This window comes from Vespula vulgaris, chromosome 23 (assembly GCF_905475345.1).
Source record: "Vespula vulgaris chromosome 23, iyVesVulg1.1, whole genome shotgun sequence".
Classification (NCBI taxonomy): domain Eukaryota; kingdom Metazoa; phylum Arthropoda; class Insecta; order Hymenoptera; family Vespidae; genus Vespula; species Vespula vulgaris.
In genome coordinates, this window is record NC_066608.1 from 1,198,705 (window position 1) to 1,225,000 (window position 26,296).

General features: G+C 28.5%; 4 protein-coding genes across 10 annotated transcripts; 2 read left to right on the forward strand and 2 right to left on the reverse strand.

The window, feature by feature from the left end:
• Positions 1-521: 521 nt before the first annotated feature.
• LOC127071861 (dynein axonemal assembly factor 11) lies at positions 522-8,033 on the reverse strand. 5 transcript variants are annotated; one of them, XR_007785260.1, is made up of 11 exons: positions 7,578-8,033; positions 7,009-7,074; positions 5,860-6,027; positions 5,600-5,762; positions 5,329-5,400; positions 5,063-5,179; positions 4,831-4,935; positions 4,078-4,353; positions 3,896-3,988; positions 3,154-3,812; positions 522-3,092 (listed from the first exon to the last, which is right to left on the reverse strand). XR_007785260.1 is itself a non-coding variant. In XM_051011623.1 (10 exons), exons 1-10 carry the CDS (start codon positions 7,655-7,657, stop codon positions 3,702-3,704), a joined length of 1,251 nt encoding a protein of 416 aa, XP_050867580.1. In that variant the 5' UTR covers positions 7,658-8,033; the 3' UTR covers positions 522-3,701. The 5 variants fall into 5 exon arrangements, 4 of the variants coding, with proteins under 4 accessions (XP_050867580.1, XP_050867581.1, XP_050867582.1 ...); XM_051011623.1 differs by having other exon boundaries at positions 522-3,812; XM_051011624.1 differs by lacking the exon at positions 5,329-5,400 and having other exon boundaries at positions 522-3,812.
• Positions 8,034-8,166: 133 nt separating this feature from the next.
• LOC127071860 (spliceosome-associated protein CWC27 homolog) lies at positions 8,167-10,474 on the reverse strand. The gene is made up of 7 exons (XM_051011622.1): positions 10,225-10,474; positions 9,939-10,148; positions 9,679-9,879; positions 9,456-9,595; positions 9,091-9,348; positions 8,849-9,007; positions 8,167-8,759 (listed from the first exon to the last, which is right to left on the reverse strand). Exons 1-7 carry the CDS (start codon positions 10,264-10,266, stop codon positions 8,252-8,254), a joined length of 1,518 nt encoding a protein of 505 aa, XP_050867579.1. The 5' UTR covers positions 10,267-10,474; the 3' UTR covers positions 8,167-8,251.
• Positions 10,475-11,007: 533 nt separating this feature from the next.
• Positions 11,008-14,200, forward strand: LOC127071862 (mitochondrial dicarboxylate carrier). 3 transcript variants are annotated; one of them, XM_051011628.1, is made up of 9 exons: positions 11,008-11,157; positions 11,811-11,912; positions 12,011-12,126; positions 12,195-12,350; positions 12,461-12,627; positions 12,737-12,944; positions 13,028-13,108; positions 13,198-13,254; positions 13,349-14,200. In XM_051011628.1, the coding sequence occupies exons 3-9, from the start codon at positions 12,034-12,036 to the stop codon at positions 13,463-13,465; spliced, it is 879 nt and encodes a 292-aa protein (XP_050867585.1). In that variant the 5' UTR covers positions 11,008-11,157; positions 11,811-11,912; positions 12,011-12,033; the 3' UTR covers positions 13,466-14,200. The 3 variants fall into 3 exon arrangements, with proteins under 3 accessions (XP_050867585.1, XP_050867584.1, XP_050867586.1); XM_051011627.1 differs by having other exon boundaries at positions 12,028-12,126; XM_051011629.1 differs by lacking the exon at positions 11,811-11,912 and having other exon boundaries at positions 11,013-11,157.
• A 1,212-nt stretch (positions 14,201-15,412) lies between these two features.
• Positions 15,413-25,371, forward strand: LOC127071866 (uncharacterized). Its single transcript, XM_051011635.1, has 2 exons — positions 15,413-16,503; positions 18,347-25,371. The coding sequence occupies exons 1-2, from the start codon at positions 16,396-16,398 to the stop codon at positions 18,638-18,640; spliced, it is 402 nt and encodes a 133-aa protein (XP_050867592.1). The 5' UTR covers positions 15,413-16,395; the 3' UTR covers positions 18,641-25,371.
• The last annotated feature ends 925 nt before the right edge of the window (positions 25,372-26,296 follow it).

The window sequence follows — 26,296 nt, forward strand, 5'->3', positions numbered from 1 at the left end:
TCTTCCTTTGTATTCCGATGAGTGAACGTCGAAGCTCTCTCTTCCCGAAGGAAACAACTTCAAAACTTAATACTTTCGGTAATTTTAGATTTATTTAAACAAAATAAAAGTACGCGGAGTTAAATAAGCTAATATTTAAACAATAGTAAATTCGATTAAACATTACATAGCTCGGAACACTCGTTAAATATAAAATAATTTTAATTTATTTTCTTTTCGATTTTAATTTTGAACTGGCGGTTGTTCGCTGTATATTTGAACAGCCTTAATTAATATACGTTAATTTTACATTATTATTTCATAATTACAGCATCAAGAGGCATAAGAGATCTACCTCTACAAGAGATTATATACTACATACCTCGAAATAGGTAAATATAATATTAATACAAGTTTTTATTTACATAAAATTACTATAAGTTTGTTTTCATTTTGTTATATTACGATAATTTTGTAATAACATATTAAGGCTAAAAGGAAAAAGTGGACAATAAAGTATGTTTTGTAAAAGAATGCAAATGTTTGAATAAGAGTATATTTTTTAAAAATTTAAGAAATTTGTATATATTATTTTATATTCCAAATATAAATCTTATTAACTTAAATATGATACTTTTTCATTTACAATGTTAATAATTTGCATTTTTATAACAACAAATTAATTCATTTAATTCTTCTCTAATAAATAAGATATTGTGATTTCTATATAACATTAATATAGTTATATCATACATTATATAAACATATAAACATAGAATATATATTTTGTTTTGGATTATTTTACAGATTTTTTTCACTTATAGAAAAATGTTTCAGACAAAAACATATAATTTTTATTTCTTGTGTATACAAATGGAATTAAATCTTTCAAATTCTATAAATTTTTTAACTCATTTAAAACAACACAACAATAGTATACGAATAAAGATTAAGTATTATATTATTTGAAAATGTTCTTACATATTCATTTAGGTTAAGGATAGTAGTTAAGTTAGTTAAACTAGGCAAGTTTGCGCTTGGAATATTTATTAAAACCAACTGAAACTTTTAATATAAAATTTTTTCCCTAATTATAATGTACAAAAGTATTAGTCTTCTAATGATTTTAGGCTTGATGAATTTATAAATAGTGAAAGAATAAATGTATTGTATATTATGATTATATAATTTGATGTTTTTTAAGTACTTGTTATTATCAATTAACTATTGAATGATCAATAAAAAAAAAAAAAACAGTAATTCGTGTTCAATATCACTTTTACATTGATTCTATTAATATTAAAACTTGTATAATTTTATATGGATTTAAAAATTATATAAGTTTTGTCTAAAACATTTTTTTTTATTAATATATTTTGAATTATTTTATCTCAAAGCCATCAATTTGCACTCTGGTGCAATTTAGATGCCTAAAAGCATACATGAATATAGGTTTATGTATGAATTGAAATAATTTCACATTTGATCTTATAAATTATTGCTGTAATATATATAGTAATAATTTTTTTTCTTTGATGCAATATAAAACTGGAAATATTAAATATATATATCTTATAATAATACTTAAAAATGTTAATTAATTAAGAAAATATCATTAATCGTCAAAATGTTTTTTCAGAAGTTTCCTTATTGTATAACAAAAACAAAGTCTCATAAGATTTACAATTTTAAGATTGACATTATGTAACAAGATTAAATAATTCATTTACATGAAATCTTTGTGTAATATAATACAATCTTATTTTGATCATTACATCATACAAAAATTATGAAACAATGACACAGACTTTAAAGCAGAAGTTAAAATGATAATGCTAATACAATAGCAACATTACTTGTTATAATTATAATTATGATAACAACAACAATAATAATCGTAATTTCGTAAATATTATTAATAATGATGAATTTAAATTATTTAATGATAGAAGCTGGACGGCTGGGAGTAAGGAAAAATATTACATTACATTTAAAAAATTTCTTATAGAACTATTTATGTATATCATAAATAATTAATTTCTTGTTACGTATTGAAATTTCTTTTGGTTATATAGAAAGATTAGTTTTTAATTTTTTAATTAAATAATATACAATATAAATTAGTTTTTCTAAAATTTATACCTTCTCTGCATATCAGTCTATAGTTAATTATGTCTAATGCGTCTTTTTTTTAAACACCAATATATTCTTTACTTTGTCTTGGAATTTTTTATATCACTTTACTATAATTCTTAAGTAGTTCTTTTTACATGATCCATAAATCTATTTTTTAATATATTTATCGAATTATTAATAAGCACTGAATCATCTGTTCATAATATTACGATTTTTTATATTTATAATCTTTACTATGATTAATTTTTTATACTAAACGATTTTTATACATATTAAAATAGAGAATATATATATGGAAGCTTTTCTACAGTTAGGCATTGCAAATATAGACATTTAACTTTTTTGCCAATAATTATCTTTACCAGGTCTTTATATATGTATATGTATATATATATATATATATATATATATATATATATATAATATATTGCACACATGCATGGAGAATCTTAACATTTTATACAAAATCTTGAATTTGTTGCATTTGCTAACTTTTTAACTATCACATGTATAAGCTGCACCTTTTATGCTTTTGAATCTAGGGAAACATCATTTTCAGAACAAAATTTTTCTTTACTCTATGATTAATATTGATATTTGTATTTTATGAAGATATTCTATTCTATTGGCATTTTTTTTGATAGTATATTTATGACAATAATATGGAACCTATTTAATTAATCTTGCTACAGTGATAACAAAATTATGACAAACTTTATATGTAAACTTAAATTTTCTAATCCAAAGCATGATTAATTGATATTTTTGGAAAAATTTGTCTATTTCATAATTTATAATAATAAACATTTGATAAGTACAATAAATACTGTTGTTCTGGAACAATGTTTCCTTAACTTATAAAGGGAACATATAATGTACCATTCTGCACACATTACAATGATTTACTTTGTAATTTAGAAGTAATAGTTAATTAAGTACCCTTTTATTCTTATCTTCATTAATTGTATGACCTGTCTCTGAAAACATTTTTTGTTATCATAGACAGAAAGAAACAATCTACTCTATTATTTCACTTACAAGTTGTACGTCCAAGTTCCTTTTGATGATTGAATGTAACGAAGTGGCATTATCGTGTTTCTAACATCAGGACTTTTTGATCGTCTTATACAATCTTGGTTTGGATCTTTGCTTCCTTGATTGAAATATACACCACTATTGTTACCACGGGGGATACTGTCACTGCTTGCTACTCTTCTAACATCGTTTGATCTTTTTGGTTCACTGTTAATTGTTGTCAAGTTATCTGATCCAGAGTCCCGAAGTTTGTATGTATGTGGATTATTCTTAATATACCTAAGATTTGAATCGGTAATGAAAGTTTTTGTATTTCGATTTAAATTACAGTTTTCGGTAGATCCATTTCTCTGCATTTGTGATTTTTCACTAGATTCATCTATGCCATAATGATTGCATGTACGATGTTCGATGTTAAAATTCATATCATTATCGATGCACTGGTTAGAGTCAAGTGAGTCAGAAAATTCTGGACTTGGAATAGAGGAAATACTGCCAACACGAGAAAAGGCAACCGCCCCCTGAAGATTTTGGGGACGGCGTCAGAAACATCATTCTTCTAATTCATCCATTCGATTTCTAACTGCCATTTCTACTACTTCCAAACTAGGATAGTCCAATTCTTTGACTAGGCATAATACGGCAGAGAGTATATTTGAGTTCTAAATGATAAAGACAATTATAGTTTGTATTTGTAAGAGGAGTATTATAAGTTGAAAGATTTATAATTTTACACATTACATACCCTTGTAACTGGCCGCCTATGATAGTGAAATTGTGGTCTGCATTTCTCCTTATCGGAATGTCTTACCCAACCAGGCACTTGACTTGTATCTTCCTATTTTAAGTCAGATTATAAATCAGACAATAAATTAAATTGAGAAAAAAAATTCTTTTTATATATACATATTAGTTTTTAATTCTGACCCTTTCAGTAGGATGATGAGTAGGCATTCGTCTATGTTGAGATGATGGTTGAGGTAATGGTTCATCGCATTCTATCTGTCTCTTATCGTCGTATTCATAATTATTCCTCTCAAAGCGATTATCTTCTTGCGTTTCATACTTAACACCATATTGAGTACGTGGCGAAGGTGATGTATATGAACGTTGGGATGCATCATTATTAACATATTCAGAATACACTCGTCTCTCGTCATAATCTCCATTATGTCTTGAAACTGCTGGTTGATCATCAGTATCCTGCAATATTTTTCTTTATAGTTTATATTTTATTTAGCAGAGAATAAATCAATTTCATAGGATAGCATGATAGATCATAAACATGCAAATATAACATAAGAGTTTTAATTTAACATAAGAGTTTAATTTAAGAATAATGTTCTGACTAAAAAGCATATGATATTTAATGAAGTGTATTATCTTATGCTTTGCGTAAATATAGTTGATTATCTGAATTAAATCTGAACAAATTCATTTAGTACATTCTAAATTTTGAGCTGTAATACACTTAAATAACAGATATTATTTTCATTTTTTCTTCTTTCCAATCTATGTTCAGATAATCAGACAATGATATAAAATAATCAAGTTTTATGTTATGACTTTAATGTTCTATATGACTATAGTGTAGTCAAATTGGCATTGTTATGTACACTACAAATTTGTCTAGATGAATAATTGCATTTTGCAAATTATGTGCAGTTGCGATAACAATACCTTGGGTATATCAATAGTATTAGTAGCCACAGTCTCAATGTAATTGCGTGATTCTGTACACATGTTCTCATCTTTATTTTGACTTTTTGATTGCCCATTATGGAGCTGTTCATTAACATTATTCAAATAATAAAAATATAAGATACAGTCAGAACACATAAACTACATGTTATTTTAATTTCTCTAACTAAGTTAATCATAAATTAACATCTTTTATAAGTTATAAACTTACCTCATATGTGTACTGATTGCTTTGAGCATAATGATGAGGTAATGTTTTACAATTTGCATTTCTTCTATCAGGATCATGATATTCCTCTTGTGTATGATGCATTTCATCGTAACTTCTCTGAAAAAAAATTATATCACGTTTGTATATGGTTAACAATACTATACTAAAAGAATGTTAGTTTCGTTTTTTTATAATTCTCAGATAAATAAGTTAAAAGCATTTTTAGAGAAAAATCTAACTATGTAAATCAATTAGAAATATTTTACCTGGTCACTGGATGAACTATATCTCCTATGTTTTTCCACACGTGTTTCTTCAATATACTCAACAGGTACTTCCTTATTTGTAATGAGTTAACAAACATCATAAAACTTGTTAGTGACATTTTTTAACGTTATATTTATGATAAATATATAATTAGCTTCAACACAAATGAACCTTTTATGATTTATTTAATATGTTATGAGGAAGTTTAGCTCAAAAATTCATAATTGAAATGAATCATGCTAAATATATATGTTCTGTTTTTATTTTTACCTCTGGACTATTCATTTCTGATTGTGGTGGAGATGCATCCATATCAAGGGGATGTACAAGTACTCTGCCTCTTGACAATGCAGTTTGCACTTCTTCTGGGGCTACTACTTTATCATCCAGCTTTTCCAAATTTGGTAAAGCTCGAAGAACAGTCAATCGATATCTGTTAAATATTCATATCAGATTATTATAACGATACATTTGTAAAACAGTAATTGTTCAGGAAGGTGCATGCATAAATAATTTTATAAAACATGTACCCTTCTTTTTCTGCACAAGGATTTTCGCCGAGCCATAAATTCCTTAAATTGGGTAATTCTTGAAGATAACAAACTTCATTCAGATCTTTAATATTATTTTTTCTAATAAATAGATCTCGCAAATTGTGGCAGTATTGAAAATCAGCAAGCGTGTCAATATTGTTCACACTGCAAATAAAAATACATAAAGTTTGATATGTAGCTTTATTGCAAAATAATATGAATAATTCGTAGAAGAAATATAAAAAAAAAAACTTAAAATTTGCATGCATTATACATTCATATTAATTTTAGTAAACACAAATACGTATGATTAACATTTACATTATGATGTTGCATGTAAAATTAGTAAGTATGTGGGTGGAACAGGTTTTATTGTGTGGGTGGTATATGACTGTATACATGTTGTGTATCAAACGTATCCATAGTAGGACTGGATGATAATCATTGTTGCTTCATACAATATAAAAGTTAGTTTCAAATAAAGATATTTTTTATGATTGTATTAATAGTTATTAAAACAATCTAAATATTATAAAAAAAGATTAGCTTGAGTGTATTATATGTATATATTATAACATAATACTTGATTTAATCTAAATTCTAATAATTCTAATCGTTTGTTTCAAGATTGATGGGAAAGAAAAAAAGGAAAGGACAGATTTGCAATAACACATCAGAATTCTTTTAAATTGGCTTTTATTGCGGTAAATGGATTATCTCACTCTTCGACTTCGTCGATTTCTTATGAAGTCCCGCGATCGCGTGTCAATAGTTGCACCGCGTTCCTTGAATTTGCATGTAGATATTTACAAAAATTAACCTAATTCTATGAATCGATACAAATATCTTTTCGAAATTTCGATTTAACTTTTCTTAGTCTAATATCGAATTTAACATTTTTTAAATAACAGAATTTTTTAATTTCAAATTCAACGATTAAAATACTACGTTTGATTTTACGATTTTTATATTTCTTTTTTTTTTTTTCCATGTGACCCAACCCTATTATATCCCTTACTAAATTTTATTTTGTTATTATTTCTAGTCTTTTTGAATGTATCTAACTTGATTATTTTAAATTATCATTCAATGTGAATTGTTACAATATAAATATGCATATATAAATTATTTTATAAAAAAACTTACCTTAATGACAATACTTCCACATTTTCCATCTCACGTAAAATGCTTACATCTGTTAATTCTGATCCCCTATAATAAAAGTAATTAACTCTATACTGTTTTATTTATATTATAGTCTTATTATAAATACAAATTTTTTCTTAACAAAATATATAAAGTAATAAATTTCTTGATCTGTCTCTCTTTCATAGAAATGTTAGTATGTTAAAATAAAATGATAGAAAATAAGTCTACGAAGCAGACCTGGAATGCTATTAATATCATTGATGTATTATTATAATAATCAGGAATTTGTGACTTCTACGTTAATGTATATATTCTTAATATAGGCTATAAATATAAAATAACTCAATTATTTAATGTTTTAAACAATGCCTAGTTATTATTTTATTATTTACAATAATACATATTTAATAGTTTAAATTTATAATATATGAAATCAGTTGGGAATGAGATCACTGTGTATAATGATCACAATCATACAAAAAAATGAAAACTGATATGTTAATTTATATTCAATTATTTATGAAGATGATCTATTTAAGAAAAAAAAAAATGTTTTTAATGCATACCAGCAATTGAGCTTCTTTACGGCAGAAAAATCGGACATTCGTGTACGTGCCACAATCATTTCTTCTGTTAATTTCACCATTGTCTTTCGTTTATTTTTTTTTTAATCAATGAAACACAGAAAATTAAGCAGAGAAACTTATAAACTTAATTAAAAAAGGAGTTAATATAAAGAAGGCATGGTTTGTATCATCACGATAAATTTGTTAAATGACTTAAAACACACCTCCGACCGCGTGCCATGATGGCTTGTCATCGTCTAAGCTAAGAGAACTAGAAAACAGTGCTGTCAGATCTGTTCAATGAATTCTCCCTAATAGTAGCCCAGTTTTTTTTTTTCTAATATTTTTCAGATCCTGAAAATTTCTTTGATACTAAAAAATACTAGAAGATACTGAATATATCCTTTTAAAGTAAAATCAAAAAAGCAGTCGATCTATTAATATTCTACATTAGAAATATTCAGTGTTTTTCCAAGTTCGCAAATTCACCGCTACGTGGCGTTGTTTCCTAAGTATAGGACGCAATGCGGCGTTCTAACGTTTGATCAAATTGGTAAAAATACAATTGTAATAAATATAAATAAAAGGATAAAAAAGGAGATATAATTTATAATTATATACATATATAGTTAGTGTTATTTTATAAATAAAATAATATATATATATATTTATATTTATTTTCGACGTGAATATCTATCCTTTTTACTATCTCTTGAGCCGTTTGTTGTTTCTCCTCTTCGACGTTTATTCAGTGGATTTCGTGGATCATAAATTTCAAACCAATCGTCATCTTTTGTACTAGCATCTTTTGCAAGTACAGGAGCTTTTTCTTTGCAACGCAAAATATGTGCCATCCACAACTCGTCATCTCCATCATCTTTAGATTCTTCTTCCTTTGTTGTATTTCCGTTGCCCTTTGTACACTCTTTAGTATCCTGAAGTTTATTCTTGAATTTATTTAGAAGATTTAGTGTAAAATCTTCTCGTGTTTTACCCTTTGCAGGTATTTTTTGTTTAGCTTTTTTATATTCTTCTTGAGTTTGTAAATAATCTTTCAATATTTCGCTTTGTTTTCTTTTCTGTTCTTGTTTATCATCCTCAAGTTTTTTATCTGCTTCTTTTTCTTTTTTTTCGTTCTGAACAGTACGTTTTAAGTCACGGATTTCTTTTTTAATTGCATTCCTGATATCGCAGATAAAATAGTAAGTTTATATATAATATTATAAAATAATACTTGTAATTATGTGTTACATATATATATATATACATACATTTTTCTTTTACGTTCTTCATATCGTTCTTTACCAAAATAATATTCCTCCTCTTCTTCTACATTATCATTATTAGTTACTTTAGTAGGTTCAGTTTCTTTGGAATCACTTGTCTTTTTACCTCCTTTCAATTTATTTTTGATTCTTTCAGTTATTTCTCTATAAGTATTAAATAAGATTAATAAAGTAAATGAAATGATATTAAATTGTGTTAATTTTTTTAGTATGTAATTTTAACTTACGTTTTTTCTTTTGCTATGGCAGCTATTGTCTCAGAAGATTGGAATGTATTATTATCACTTTCAGAATCAACATCATCACATTCCTTTAATTTTTTATTTGGTGGTTCAGTGTTATCAATTACAGGTTGTGAACTTAATTTAGGATCAGACAAACGATCATGTGCTGATTTTGCTTTATTATTTAATTGCTTATTCAAAATTGCAGATTCTTCTTCATCTTCTTCTGCTTCTTCCCCAAAAGATAATAACTTAAAATTTCTGTGAAAATAATCATTATAGTATATATTTACTTTCACCTTATTTATAGTACAATATCAATATTATTGTATTTTATAAAAAATATGAAAAATTTTTATGGTGCTTACTTTACTCCTGCTTTTTTTTCTTTCTTAGTTTCTTTCACATCACTTTTCTTTTTAGATTCTATTCGTGGTGAAATATCTACAAATGGATTGTTTAGAATTTCTGTCTTCAATATTTTTTGTGGATAAATAGGCCTATCATTCTAAAAAATAAAATGATAATTAAATATTTCTCTATTATTCAATATCTTTATATAATTTTTTCAATTAAATATAGTTGTATTACTTCATCTACAAGAGCTTCTTCAAGTTTAAGCATGTTGTACAAAGTTTCTCCAATAACTTTGCCAAAAATAGTATGTTTGTTTTGTAATTCTGGTGTAGCAGCAAATGTGAAAAAAAATTGTGAGCCATTATCATCCTTGTCGGCATTAGCCATGGCAAGGAGACCTCTCCGACAAAATCGCAACCTTGTATGAAACTCATCCTAAAATTTGTTCATTTAATAGATGTTCTAAGTCAACAATGATTAATTTTATTTTGTACCTTAAAGGGAGAACCGTATATACTTTCACCACCTTCTCCTGTACCTGTTGGATCTCCACCTTGAACTATAAATCCTTTAACAACTCTGTGAAATATGGTGTTGTCGTAATAATTTTCCATACATAATTGAATAAAATTTCTACAAGCTTTTGGAGTTTCCTTCGCCCATAATTCTATTTCTATGTCTCCAACAGATGTTTTCATTAGAATCTGATAAAATAAATAAATATTTATAAGAAAGAGTTCATTTAATTAATTTATTTAATGGTACAGAATTTTAGCTAACCTTTCCTGTCGTGGGAGGTTCTTGAATATAAACATTACTCATTTTTGTAAATGAATTTATCTGACTTGCATAATTTAATATAAACAATGAATTATCATATAAATTATTATTTTTATATGAAGAACAATAATAAAAAAGTTAGATCAGATGATTGAAAATTATAACTCTGTCGGAAAAACTCGTAACGTTAACAATGACACTTGTTTCATCTCTCAGATGGCGCCACAAGCATATTACAATCAAAAAATATAATTTCGCGCCATTACTTTTTATCTCGTATTCTTTTCTAATATATGAATAATATAGAACAGTTGAACATATATAAATTTCTTGTTTAATTAATAAAAAAAAGAAAAAAAAAGAAATAAAATAAAAGAAGTCACAAAACGTTAATTTTATTAGATTATTATATTCGCAGCTTATCGAAGTAAATTATAATACGTATGTATTTATTTTTATTAAATATTACGTAGAAATAAATTGCGTCTTATGTAAATATAAATCCTTATCATCAAAATAAAAATAAATAAAAATCGTTGCAATATTATTAAATTATATTATTACTGATGCAGACAAATATACACATTTTAAAAATAATTTGTTAATCAGGGTAACATGTGCCAAAGTAAAGTTCCAGCGCGCGCACTTTCTATATATGTTTATATGTATTACGCACATTTTGACCATCAGCTGATGCGTGCGCTTCTTATCATTACACATACACACAACACAACACACACACACACACACACACACACACATATATATATATATATATATATATATATAATATATATAAGCCACGCAGCTCTGGAGTTTGACCATAAGAATTGTGCCAAATACCGCGGATAGATTACGCAGTTGAAGTTCAGTTCCCCTCCAGGGATATCCGCTCGTAGTGACATGTAATTTTCGTTACCGACAAAAACAATCGTAAGCATAGTTTTCTCCTTCTTTTATTTTCTCTTTGTATTATATTATATAAAATACATATATACTCTTAATTTATTTTGTGTGTGATATGTGTATGCGTTCGTATTTTTGTGGAATTTTTATATTCTTTATTGGATGTAAAATATTTTTGTTTTATATATATATTTGGTGTATTATAGATTATATATATATGTTTATATGTATATGTGACTTTTCTAGCGCGCATATATTATATCACGTGTTTTGTGACAATCTACTTTTATCGTCTTTCTTATCTTTCTATTTTATAAAAGCTATAACTTTTATGACCCTATTCATTATACATATGCTTGAAGGAGTGACATGTTGAGTAAATTTTTATCGAATTTATTAGGAATACTCTATTAAAAAATCTATTTTTCTATCATATATATGTGTATGTGTGTGTATGTATATATATATAATGTGTATATATATATATATATATATATATATATATATATATATATAATTGTTTAATTATTGAAGAATGAAATATTTTCAAAAATCTTATTATCCACATTGCATGATGATCATGCGCATTTTTATTTCATATAAAAAATTTATTTTTATTTTTTTTACTATGTTTATCATCAAATTGTTATTGTAATTAATCGTGTCTTATATATTTTCAGCATCATATGTATGCACATCTCAAATTATTATTTAATTATATTAAATTAAACATCATGAATTTATTGGAAAATATATAAATGTTATATATAATAAAAGAAAGTGTAAGTTAATTTATATAATTTTTTATAAACTTATTATTTAATTTTAATCCTATTTTTAAATTAATTTTTATATTGATGTGCGTGTTTCTTATTTATAGTTACAATTCAAAAAAAGGACAAGATGACAGACATAAACAAATTATCTCGCTGGTATTTTGGCGGATTTGCTTCTGCTGGTGCTGCATGTGTTACACATCCATTAGATTTGCTCAAGGTAATATTTTAGATTATTTTAAATACAATAAGAAGGAAAATAAAAATAAAACAGTGTTACAACTACAGGTACATATGCAAACTCAACAAGATGGTAAAATATCTGCAATACATTCTACTATTACAATAATAAAAAGGGAAGGTATTTCGGCTTTATATAATGGTCTTACTGCATCTTTACTTCGTCAACTTACATATTCTACGACAAGATTTGGAGCTTATGAGGTACACATCATTTTTTTTTTTATTTATTTGAAAAAGTTCATGAGTATCTAATAATTATTATTTGAAGATGATATATATATTTTTTTATATGTTTTATTTTTAATATGTAGATAGGTAAACAGGCATTAGAGACACCTGGGAATCCTACGCCATTTTATCAAAAGCTGCTTTTGGCTGGATGTGCAGGTGCTGCTGGTGGAATCGTGGGTACTCCAGGAGATTTGATTAATGTGCGTATGCAAAATGACATTAAGTTAGCGCCAAATCTTAGAAGAAAGTAAGTAATGAAAAAATGTAATCTTTATTTAATAATAACGATATTCATGAGGAGCACAGATAGAAATAAGAAATTAATTAAATGATTTTTTTTTTGTTTTATTATACAGTTACAAACATGCTATAAATGGATTAAATCGAGTGATTCAAGAAGAAGGTGTAAAACAGCTATTTAGTGGTTGTTCTACTGCAACTGGGAGAGCAATACTAATGACCATAGGACAATTGAGCTTTTATGATCAGATTAAAATGATTTTATTAGCAAGTGGTTACTTTACAGATAATCCTACCACCCACATAATTTCAAGCGTATGCGCAGTAAGATCTAATTTTTTTATTTTCATTTCATAATCCATATGTTATTTACTTCTACGATTTATTAGTTATTTTTGTTACATAAGGGTGCTGTAGCTACAACATTAACACAACCACTGGATGTCTTAAAAACGCGTGCAATGAATGCCAAGATCGGAGAATTCAAGGTCGATCTTTATATTAATATTTTATATGGTTTTAGTATCAGTATTGATGATTAATATTTTTAATAATTTTTTTCTTCTTTATCTCATAGAATTTTGCAGATCTCTTTTTATATACTGCCAAACTTGGACCACTGGCTTTTTTTAAGGTAAGTCTAGATATAAAACTGGCATCAGAAAAAGGTAATAATATTATCTATTTAATATTTAATGTTATTACGTATTGATAAAAAATTATTATAGGGCTATGTACCAGCATTCATACGATTAGCTCCTCAAACAGTTCTCACCTTTCTCTTTCTTGAACAACTCAGGATCTATTTTGGTATTCCAGTACCAGCTGAGAAACCAACTCAATGAAATATTTATTTTTTTTTGATATTAACTTAACTTGGGAACTATTATCCATCCGTTATATCGCACACAATAGTATAGGTTTATCGTTAATTTGTATAAGCTGCCAATTTTATTCTGCATGTCTATATCTTGATTACTATATTAATGCATACAATCATTTTACAAACACTTTACATAACATATTCGTATTATTTTTAATATGATTATTTATGCTATTGAAATCAGAAAAAGAATTATTTAGGTATGTGCAAATTTTTGTTAACAAAATAAGTTTAAAAGTATTCTCAATCATACATTCCTTGTAAATATTATTGATTGTTATTTATATGCAGGCATATACGTGTATACAAAACGATGCACATATGTATTTATATTAACGTTTATATGTACGCAACAAATTGTTTTACTTATGTTAGTAATAATATTCGAAATACTTGTCTTACTATAGCAGGACTATGTAAGACTGGAATATTTTAATTATCAATTAAGCGTACAAAACACACTATTGCCATTATAATACATAAATAGTAAAGTGACTGGGAATGTTTAGAGTCTATTTCAATAGTTATATTTTTTTAATAAATATTTGCAACACACATCTAAAAAATCTTTCGTTGCTCGAAAGTGGATATATTTTGAGATCGAAATATTGATTCTATTTTCAGTGTACGCATTGTAATCACCAATATACGTGTATATTTGTTATGTTTACAAAAAGAATTAATTATAACAAAATAATTACGCGTTGTTTTTTCATTTCACATCGTATTTAAATTATTATTTAAATTTGTAAAGGAGAAAAAGTCAAAAAAATTTGTAATTATAACATTTCAAATGTATATGCTACATAGAAATCTACTTTAACGATAGATGGTAACACGTTTAAAAAATATTGTATCTATCATTTTACTGAGTCGATAAGTTATCAATAATTTTCAATCGAACGGTTATATTTTACGATTTTTAATGCACTATCGAATAAAATAAATTACTTAAGATTTATTATCAATGTTTTTTAAACAAAAAATATTAATTCAATAAAAATTCGAGACAAGTTTACCGTCGCAACTTTTTAGTAGGTAACAGTAGAAATCTGTAATTCGTATCGCGATTAACGTCTCGTCTTTCCTACAACTGTTATATTATTGAATGTTAGAATCTTGCAAGTAGATGCGAATTCCTATGAGAATATTGATTACCGGAATGTCATTTTTAGAGAACGATGCCATTGAATTATTATTCGCATTATTACATAAGATGCTGGTAAGATAACCTTGATTTATCGTGAAAAAGAAATCCAGTTCGATAATAATTGGATGATTTCTTCACATTTCTTTCTCGACTATAATAGTAATAAAAAAAGTAAATCCAATGTATATAGATATTGTTTGTTTATACAATCCGTACGATATCTATTTTGTCCTATTAGGAGTTATTAAAGTCGCGACGAGATTAAATTATAACCTTGAAGTCGTTTATTCTGGTCGCATCGATCAAGGTAAGTCCAAGTTTCGAAGCGTCGTATCGTATCAAAATTGAAAAACGATCCTAAGGTATCTTAACGATTACTTTAAGCTGATCGAAATCATTCCGTTTAGTTATGTTACTGTGTATCTATAAGTACTTAGCTACTTACATGGGGATCCAGAAGGAACCGGATAGAATAAGAAGAAAAAAAATGGAAGAACGCAAGAAAAAAGATATTAAAAAAGAAGAAGAAAAAAGAGAAAAAGAAAAAAAATCAATCCGAAACACCACGACGTCACACGCTGTAGTGTGTATCAACATTGGAAAATCAATGGTAAGGCATGACGTAGTAGCAGTCCCGCCTCGCGATCGTCCAATCGTCTATCGTACCTTACCCCCCACTCTTAGGCGCCGTCGAACACCTACCAACACGGTCGCCCCCCTCTCAGCGTGCTCATTCTGTAGCGGACCGTCGAACCGATTGGACCGTTGACGTCGAACGATCTTGAAAAGGCTAAACGCGCGAAATACATACGACACACGCGTATATATATATATATATATATACATGCAGTTTTCCAGTCGATCGAACGAAGTCAACATCGAGAATAGTCAGTAATCTTTGATTAGAAGAACAAGGCGAAGAGGAAGACGAACAAGTAGAAGGAAAAGAAGAAGAAGAAGAAGAAAAGGAAGAGGAAGAGGAAGAAGAACGGTGGCAGAGTTTTAAAGAATTTTTCACTTTGCAAAGGCTTCTCGTTGAAAGGTCTTGATTTGAACATCATCGAGTTTTAACAACGATAATCAGATTCGACCACCGACCGAGACATCGACGTTGAAACGAACGACACGCTTTCCCCCTCTATTTTTACGCTCTAAGGAAGCTCGAAAGGAAGAAAAAAGAAAAAAAAATCGACTAACTTTCGAAATCCGACCGGCGGTTGTATACGGAAACGAATATTAACCTATACGTGTCCGTACGTTCAGAAATTGTTTTCGAGAATTAAATAATTAAAGCGTAGTAGTAAGTAACGTCGTTTTCTTCGGTGATCCAAGTTGGTAATTTATTCGAATATTTTGGATTAAGAATATTCCTTTTTGTTCTTCTATTCGAATTGTTTTTCTTTCATCCTCATTTTTTCTCTCGCAACCACATCACCAACACTAACACCAACGCTAACACCACACCGTTGTAGCAGCCACGCCGACACCAAGTTCTCAGAGTCGTTTGAACTTTCTAGAGACAGAAGGCGCGTGGAGTTTCGTTTGAAAGAGTGTTAGGGAGTGAGGGGAAGAAAGACAGAAAGAAAGAAAGAAAGAAAGAAAGAAAAAAAGAAAAAGAAAGGGATAGAGAGGGAGAAGAAGGCAAAGAGAAAAAGAAAGAAACGAGAAGTGGGAAAGAGAAGGGAGGTAGAAAAATATAAAAGAAGGACTGCGCGTATATTGTAACGACAACAATAACAAAGATGGCGTTTATGATGCCTGTGATGAAAAATGAGTGGGACATTTATAAAACCAATCGAAGCCGTAGATCTTCCGAATGTTCGAATCCTCGTGCCTGCCGCAGTAGAAAGGTGAGTAGATATATGTATATATATGTGTGTGTGTGTATGTCTTCAGTAAAAAAAAAAGCGGAAGGAGAAAAAAACTATATTTATGTATAATATTGGAATTAATGAAAAAGAGAAAAGAAAAAGAGAATAGGAAAATGAAGTAGTAAAGATACAGGTGGTTTCAAAATCATTATATGTGGTATATACGTTATTAATGGAGAGCAAGAGAAAGGGAGAGTTGACTCAATTACATGTGTATATATATATATATATATATATATATATATATACGCGTGCACGCGTGTGTACCGAGTATCTCACAGAGATATAGTACACACGTATTTTCTAGTCACAAGTTTATTTAAAATTTCGCGATTTCATTGGCGCGAATAAGCGATTCCTTACGATTCTTACTAATTCCATCTCTTTCTTCTCTCTCTATCTAATACAAGAAGATAAAAAGAATATTGAGACAATGCAGGTACGTGTACTTACGTACTTACGTATGTACCTACATTACTTCGCGCTTTCACGATATTACGCAAGTCTCGTCTACTATCTCATAATATTTTTTCTTCGATTGTATCACGATTCTTTCCTTTACGCGACATTTAGAATCTTAATATTAATAATATAAGTAAACAAAATTTATTTCCTTATTTCCTTATTTATTTAATAAATAAATGGGAAGAGAGGAAGAAGGAAAAAAGAGAGAAAAAAAAGAGAAAAAAAATTAAGTAAAAGCTCTTTTGGAGAATCGATATATATATCGTACGTACGTGTTACGCATACTATTGTCGTAAAACTTGTTAGAGAAAAAAATTAAAGAAAATAAAATTAAAAAAGTAGAAAAAAAAAGTTCATTAATTAATTACAATCTCCTTTGAGGAGTCGAGAACCACTGAAGATGTGCGTATAACGACGAGATATCCCGTAGAATAGTTACATGGTTACTTACACCAGCGGTATGGTGGTATCGAGACCGGCGACGGCCTTGCGCACGAGACGCAATGTATGGTAAAAGGAGGGAAGTGTTACTTGCGCATGGCTGGCGAGCCTAATAGTCTCGCGTAACCTTGCACTCTCTTGCGAGTGCGTGGTCACGGGCGTCAATGTATTCTCTCTTTCTTTCTCTCTCTCTTTTCCTCTCTCATTCTCTCTCTCTCTCTCTTTTTCTTTCTTTTTTTCTTTCTCTTTCTCTCTCTCTCTTTCTCTCTCTCTCTTTTTCTCTTTCTTTTTCTCTTTCTTTCATATGTTCAATTTTATATTTTGTCATCTCTCCAAATTAATATCGTTACTTGATATAATTTCTACTAGAAATTTTACCATTATCTTATCTCTCGTATATTTCGTTTGAAAAAGAACGTAAGGATTGAATGAACATGGTTAACTTCTCCCCACTTTCTAATTTAAATAGATATTCGTGTGAAAATTCTCAAGTTCGGTGGTTGGATAGACGGAATAGCCGGTCTGGAACGTGTTTATTCGCGAGAGTTTAATGTTCTAGATTCGATGTTAAATCGAATTCGATTGAATTACCTGAGGGATCAGGTTTTTTGTTTGTTTCCTTCTTCTCTGCTTCTTTTTTCTTTCGTAACTTGCATAATCGGTAAATAGTAATTTGTTAACGGTCGTCGTAATAGTAATCGTTCAAAAATCGATTTAATAGCTATTAAATAACAGTAGATAATTTATGAAGTATGATGGTAAAAAAGTGAAAGCTTGTGAGAACAATTGGGTCGTAGTATAATCGTAATATAAAAAAAAAAAATGAAGGAATGGTAAATTTATGAATGGAACAATAAAAGCAAACGATAATTAAAAAGAAAGAAAAGGATTGTCACGATATGTTACCGTGTTACAGGTATCGGAATGTTCGAAGTCTGCGGGTCCGTCATTGTCGACGTCACCGGGTTCGGATTTTTTAACTTCGCCAGCCCATCGTTCTATACCCTTGACTTCTCGACATTTTTCAAGAGCATCCTCGAGAGCGTCTCAGAGCTCGCTACAGAGCCCGAGCAAAAGTACCGGCTCCTCACCCCCAAAGACCGGTAGTTCCAATTCCCTCAACAAGTTTCACATTTGTCTCGTCGATAAGCTCAAGAGAAGTTTGAAGAAAGGGGACGACGACGAGGAAGATCAAAGGAATCTATCATGAAACAGTCCCGGGGTTTCGAGACGGACACGAGTGTCCGCTTCGAAACCGATCGAGATCCGTCGAACTTCGGCGCCCGTCGCGACATTCGAGCCGAATAGCGGAGTGGTGGCGCGATCGTGTCCGGATCAGCCTTCGGCGTGGTAAATCAGATAAAAACAAACACACACACACACAAAATAACAAATAAAATAAAGAACGCGAGAAGAAACGATCGGGAAACGAAGATCGAGAAAGAAAATATGATTGGGGGTATATTATCAGCCGCGGGAGAGGAACATTATGAATGATAATTACGAAGAAACGAGGAAAACGAATCGAACGAATTCGATGAAGGAACGATCTTGAAATATTAACAACACGATGACGATGATGATGATGACGATGACGATGATGATTCATTTTCTTGCATTATATCATCGATAAATATAGAAAATAGAGTAGAATTTACTACTCTCTTTCTCTCTCTCTCTTTTTCTCTCTCTTTCTCTCTCTCTCTCTCTCTCTCTTTCTCTCGTTTTCCCCCAACAATTTTTCTTTCCTTCCTTTGATAAGCTACGTTCGAAGATTCGTGACAAGAAAGAAAAAAAAGGAAAAAGATGGGAGATTCGTGGCTGTTTTTTGTTCCTTCTTCTTTTTTTCCAACGAAATCTAATTATCTATGAAGAGAAGAAAACCATTGGGATTTCCCGAACGTTATCATCGAAGAAAGAAGGCTCTGATATCGATATATATATATATTGTGCTTGATAACGATGAGAAAATCTGTTTAGAATCGTCGCCGATCGTCGCAGCTTTCTTCTTGAAGGTTGAACGAACAAGGAAGAAAAAATGGAAGCTGCCTGATGTTGTTGCGTGCAGTTTTCGGTGCATCTACTTTGGTGCACCAGACACGACTAGGATCGAGGTCAGTGCCAATCCAGAACGACGTTTCGCCAATTTACCGATAACATCTTTTTTTCTTTCTTTTTTTTTCTTTTTTGTTTGATTTTTTCTTAACTTTCTAATCATTTTTTTTAACCATATCCCGCCATTCCCCATGAAAGATCAAAAGAAAGGATTTTTCCTTTCTTCCAAATTCATTGGAAAAGAAAAAAGTTTTACGTTGTTTTTTATTTTTTTATTTTTTTTTATTTTTTAAGAATCGTTCCATCATTCAAATTCGTTCAATTGATTATTAAAGTTCCTTCTTGTACTTAAGCCGTTTAAAATCAATTAAGAATCGTCAAATATGAGTTCCGAAAAGATCGAATTTGCTTTTCTCTCTCTTTTTTTTTCTTCTTTTTTTTTGTTTTTCGAATTCCTCGCAAAAATCTCTTAAAGATCACGGTTATACTTCGAAAGAGGAAAAAAAAATAGTGAAGTCTAGTTGGAGCGAGAGAACGTCTCGAGGATATGATATGATGCTGCGTACCTAATAATAAGTTCGGATTAGAGAAATAGTTCGAGTGTGCCGATTTTTAGAGCCTATTACGAAAATGACATAAGCGTGCCTGGTGCGTATGGAAATCAGGATTAGATTTAAGAAATGATCCACTTATTATCACATCAATCAATTTATTTATTTATTTATTTTTTTTTTACGAAATTCGATCTTGTTTTTTAATACCTATTTAAAATTGTTGATTTTTTTTCTTTCTTTTTTCATTTTTTTTTATACATGCATATTTTTTCTAAGTCGGATTCAATAACGTTTGTTGCTTAAGAAAAGATTAAATAAAATAAAAAAGGGATATGATTTTTTTTATCTACATTACATTTTATTATTACACATGGAGTATAGAAAAGTTCTTAGGTGATTTAAAAAAAATGAATTGTAATCTTTATCGAAAATTTCTTATTTTAAGCAAAATTCTTTTCCAGACTGTAAAATTACAAGTCTATGAAATTTTGACTCGCTTAAGAACTTTATACTGAACCTGTGTATATTATCATATATATATATATTTTTCTTTTTCTACAATTGAATGAAAATAAGTGGATTATTATTACCAACGAAACGACGTTGATTTGGCACAGAGTATAATCGCTTTAACAAAAAAAAAAGAAAGTATGGCTTTTATTAACGGAGAGATATTTTTCATATAAGACGTAAACGTACACATCAGTGTTAAAAGAAAAAGGAAAAAAGGGAAAAAAAAAGAAAGTTTTTTCTTCAACGTACCCCAATCTCCCACGCCCCCGTTTTACTCTTCCGAGAGTGGAGCACCCTCGAATTCGTTGCTTTCGATTTTCTTTGAGAAGAAAAAAAAAAAGAAAAAAAAAGATAAGAATAATTGAGACGAGTAGCATCGACCACCAAAGTTTCAAAGACTCGTAAATAGAAAGTAAAAGTGAATGTGTCGCGTTTTGTAGATTATTCGCTTTCTTTTTTTATTTCTCTCTCTTGTTTTTATAAATATATATATATATATATATATATATATATATATATATATATGTATGTATATATTATATATAAAATATCGATCGGCGAGAATATATAGAAATATTTTATCACTTAACAATTGTTACCTATATATTATAATTACGCTAATATTTTCATTTTTTAAGATAAAAAAAAATTTTTGAATAATTTCGGATGCAGAACGACGTTTTTCGACGACCTCGGAGGAATGTTTCTTTTATTTTCTTAAAAAAAAAAAAAAAACAAAAAAAAAACAAGAAAGAAAGAATTAAATGAAAAAACGAAAATTACGCAAATGATTCGAAAGATCGGTATAAAGAAAAAAGAAGAAATACTATGCGTAGTTGAAAATTAAATTCGAAAATCAAATCTCAAAGATAGTTTATTTTGTTTAATTTTTTTTTCTTTTCTTCATTGTTAATCTTTTTTTTCTTACATTTTATTTTTTTTATTTTCTTCCTCTCTTTAAATTTCTTCTCTTTAAATAAGAAAAAGGTGTCGCACATAAATTACTGTCGATCGAATTCTAATTGTCGAATTATTAATGTTACGATTATTGACATTGTCAATCCGTTTTATATCGTTGGCTTGTGTGATTATTACTTTTATTTTCCTTTTTTTCCAGTATTAAGATCGTTCGATAAGAAACACACGTTACGTCGTTGAACGTGAAACGAGATGGACTGTCCGTCGAGGGAACGGTCGACGTCTTCTGCGTCCATATCCGCTTTTCTTCGAGAGAGCGGCTAATTGTTTAAAAAAAGATCTATATGTATATACGTATATACACACATATATATAAATAAAGAAATAATTAAATAAATATTAATATATATATATGTATGTATGTATGTATGTATAAATAAATAAATAAATATCGTGCTTTTTTCTATCTTTTGCGCGTATTAAATTAAAAACGAGATATTGGGAGCGATCAAATGATACCGCGTGTAACTCTGTGATACCGTAAGCTATAAGGCATAGAATTATTTTGCAACGATAAACGGAGATAAGAAGAGAGAGAAGTTATGGAATAGTCGAGAAAATAAATTTTCAAGCTGAAATCCAATTGATCAAAGGCGTTACGATATATTCGATCCTTTTGATTCGATCAAAAAAAGAAAAAAAAATCAAATTATTCAAAGTCGATCAAATAGTTTCAATATATTTTCCCTCATTTCCCTATCCTTTGATATTAAATGTCGAGAAAGTAAATTTCAAAAGTAAAATCGATCAAAGAGCTTCGATATTTTCGATCCTTTTGATATCAAAAGGATCGAATAGAACGATACAATCTGTGTTGCTATACTTATATTATTATTTATTTACATAACTATTTCCATTTACAACTTCCAAATCGATCAAAAGAGTCGATATTTTCGATCCTTTGATTCGACAAAAATCAAATGATTCAAATCGTTCAAAGATATTTTCGATCCTTTGATTCGAAATAAAAATCTAACGATCGATATTCGATTAAAGAGCTTCGATATTTCCGATCTTCTTGATATCAAAAGGATCAAATAGAACGAGACAGTCTTTGTAGCTATTATCTACTATTATCATCTATACACTTAAACTTAGTTTTTTTTTTTCTATTCACAAGTTTTCATATTGTACGTTAATCGATTTGATATCTTTAAATAGAACGTTAAATCTTCGAATTTTATTCATAGTTATCTGATGGATATATAATGTTTCTCACCTTTTCCTTTTCTCCCGGGAAAATATGTATCGAGACATTTGCAAAAATAATAATAACAATAATAATAATAATAAAAAGATAATAAAATAGAAAAAGAAAAGATCATTGGTTCGAACTTTCTGTACCTAAGAGAATTGTAAATCATTTTCATATCCGAATTAAAAAAAAAAAATAATCAAAAAATAAAATAAAAAAGAATAGATCATTGATCGAGAACTATAAAAGAAAAAATCGAGTAAATCGTTTTTCATATCTATCTGTCTCTTTTTCTTTCTTTCTCTGTCTCTCTCTCTCTCTCTCTCTCTCTCTGTCTCTCTCTCGGCCGAAATAAATAAATAAAAAAAAGATTAATTAAAAATAAATGAGAGTTATAACGACGATATATATATATATATATATATATATATATATATATATATATATATATACGCATATATATATATATATGCGTATGATAGTCGAGATGTATATGTAATCGTGCGGAAAATTTTGAAAATTTGGATCCAAGTCGTCGTCGTCCTGCATGTGTTTGTCCAGAATGTGAATAACGAAAGATGATAATTCAAAAGTATCACGTAAAGATCGGATATTAAGAAAAGGAGGAGGAAGAAAAAGGAGGAGGAGAAGGAGGAGGAAGAAGAAGATGATTTGACGAGTTAAGACGAAAGTATGTAGAGAAGGAGGAAGAAGGAAGAGGAAAAAGATGAAGTCGTTTTAGAGTCGCATAAAACGAATAATTTCCAAAAGTTGCCGCTTTGTGTAAGACTGCTTTAGAGATAAAGAAAAAAAAAATAAATAAAAAAGAAAAAAGAGAAAAAGATGATTACGAGATGAATAGAAAAATAAAAAGATAAAAAAAATAATAAAAAAATTAAAAAAAAAATTAAAAAAAAATTAAAAAAAGAAATAAAAAAACAATAAAAATATAGTCGTATATAAAATAGGGTATCGAAGTATAATGTGCAGCTGTTGGACGAGAGTTATCGAGACGTGAACATTTGCTCTATCTTTTTCTCTCTCTCTCTTTCTCTCTCTCTCTCTCTCTCTCTCTCTTTCTATCTGTCTATATCTATATCTTTGTTTCTGTCTGTATTTCTATTTCTGTCTCTTTAAATTAAATGATATCAACAAAAATCGTCTCGATGACTTCGTCGAATAATTTGTACTGATTAGAAAGAAAGATGAAAAATAATTAGTGTTTAACTTTAGTGTTTTAGATGAACGACGAGATATGTATTATAATATAACGTTCTATTTATTGAACGGCGGCCTCGGGTTATGGAAGAAAATTAGATCGAGCTCCTTTCTTTTTTTACTAATAGTTATTTTCTTCTTGCTTGGGTATATGTTTTACATTTTTATTAAAAATATAAAAGAGACAATATATATATATATATTATATATATAGTATTGTATTATATTAAATAATAAAATTATTCATTAAACAAAAAATTAGTACTTACTTTCTCTAATAATACGAACATATCTTATCAGACGAATACTTAATTCTATCACTCGATCTTATTTTTGTTCTATGATTACAAAGTTCGCGCGATCATAATAATATAATAATAATAATAATAATAATAATAATAATAATAATAATAATAATAATAATAATAATAATAGTAAATAATATAATAACAACAACAATAATAATAATAATTATATACATATGATCGCATATACAAAAATATATACATACATATATATTGTATGTACTATGTTCAACGATAATTTATTATTCGATGCTTTGATCGACTATCTTTTTGTAATTATTATACTATTACTATTAATATTTTATGATTATACGTTGATATCTTCATTCGGGACATTTTGAGCGGATTTTTAGCGCGTGGTTGAGGAGACTCCATTATGATAATCGATGATCCATAGATCACTGGACTAAATAATATTAATAATTTCAATGTTGATTGAATTTTCCATTCCCTTTTATTTCTTTATTCTTTTTTTTAATTTTAATTTTATATCCATCATCACTATTATATGTACACGTATGTTCTGAAAGACCTCTTAACAATTCACGTGTTCTCTCTCTTTCTCTTTTTTTTTTCTTTTTTTAATTTCTTTTTATACCTTTTATTTGAGGAGTAAAATAGGTCAGATGGTCTAAATCGATTATTTACACCCCCTTTGTTAACACCGCAAAAGGGAGAAGAAGAAAGAGGCTTTTAATTCTGTTGAATAAAAGGAGTCCGGTTTTTCGAAATAAACTTTCTCGTATATATGTATACACACATCGTTGATCATTTTCAAGGATACGTTTTCTCCTCATCCATAGCGATTGAATGTCACTGCCAAAAGCCCAGGATTAAAACAAAGCAAGATAGTGCAAAATAAACAAAGCGTATGCGGCGAAGCGGACTCGCGAAAAAGCGAAATTATCCAACACCACGCTATTGTTCCTTGTAATTTATTTTCATTTAATTTTAATTTTAATTTTTATTCGTATTTGTATTTGTATATGTATATGTATTTGTATTTTCATTTTTATTTTTATTTTTTGATTAATAAATATTACTCGTAAAGCTCGGCTCCATTTGGAATGTTCGTGAAAACGGAATCCCACGTGGCTCGATTTATTTTATCGATTAACATTTATTTATTTATTTATTTATATACACAGGGTAAGGGGCCAAAAGTTTCTTAAGTGATTTTGAAAATTAATTGCTTTTTTCGAGACTCTTTAAATTCATTTTTTTTTACTAGACTGTAAAACTACAAGCCTAATTAAATACCAAGTGTAGAAAGTTTCGAGAAAGATTAAATTAATATTTAAAATCATTCAAATACTTTTGGCCCATCCTATATGCACACATATATTTTTTTCCTTTTTAATCGGCTATTTGCCCCTAATCGACGTATTACAATCTTTAATTAAACAAAATATAATTTTCATACAAAAAATTATATATATATATATATATATAGTATTAATATAATATAATTATACTTGTGAAAAATATGATAGAAAAAATTTTGATTAAGAACAAACGAACGAACGAACGAACAATGTGGTGAAAGTAAAATGAAAAAAATCAAATTTTAACAAATAAGTATCTAAACGTTTTATATAGTAAGTTATATGTCTATATTTCTCTTTCTTTTGGGTTTTTTCTTTTTCTTTTTTTTTTTTAAGCACTACAATCTATATCTTCGTCGATACGCTGCGAAGAAAATTCCTACTAAGACTTGTTCGTAATTATTAATAGTAGCGTTCGATAGTGAGAAACGGAAGATTAATTGGAAATCTTGAAATCTTAATTATGATTAGATGAGAGAGACTTTGTTTGCTCTTGATGTAGGAACAACGAACACTCGATGACGAAACGAAACGCTTTGATATCTTTTCAGTAATATCGATCTATTGCTGATAGGATACTTTTCGGCGTTATTAAACGCTTACTATCATCTATGAATTTTTTTATTATGGTTAGAGTGAATGAACGAGCCTACGGGTGCACATTCCACGTGTATTAATTATATATATACATATATATATTATATTATATATAACGTATGTAAC

Coding starts and splice junctions, on each gene's coding strand:
- LOC127071866 (XM_051011635.1), top strand. CDS start 16,396: ATGGCGTTTATGATGCCTGTGATGAAAAATGAGTGGGACATTTATAAA. Junction 16,504..18,346: donor GTGCCTGCCGCAGTAGAAAG/GTGAGTAGATAT, acceptor ACCGTGTTACAG/GTATCGGAATGTTCGAAGTC.
- LOC127071860 (XM_051011622.1), bottom strand. CDS start 10,266: ATGAGTAATGTTTATATTCAAGAACCTCCCACGACAGGAAAG. Junction 10,149..10,224: donor AACCTCCCACGACAGGAAAG/GTTAGCTAAAAT, acceptor TTATTTTATCAG/ATTCTAATGAAAACATCTGT. Junction 8,760..8,848: donor GAAGAACGTAAAAGAAAAAT/GTATGTATATAT, acceptor CTGCGATATCAG/GAATGCAATTAAAAAAGAAA.
- LOC127071862 (XM_051011627.1), top strand. CDS start 11,889: ATGTTATATATAATAAAAGAAAGT. Junction 12,628..12,736: donor GCGCCAAATCTTAGAAGAAA/GTAAGTAATGAA, acceptor TTTATTATACAG/TTACAAACATGCTATAAATG. Junction 13,109..13,197: donor CCAAGATCGGAGAATTCAAG/GTCGATCTTTAT, acceptor TTTATCTCATAG/AATTTTGCAGATCTCTTTTT.
- LOC127071861 (XM_051011623.1), bottom strand. CDS start 7,657: ATGGTGAAATTAACAGAAGAAATGATTGTGGCACGTACACGAATGTCC. Junction 6,028..7,008: donor GTGGAAGTATTGTCATTAAG/GTAAGTTTTTTT, acceptor TTTTATTTGCAG/TGTGAACAATATTGACACGC. Junction 3,813..3,895: donor ATAGGCGGCCAGTTACAAGG/GTATGTAATGTG, acceptor TTTATCATTTAG/AACTCAAATATACTCTCTGC.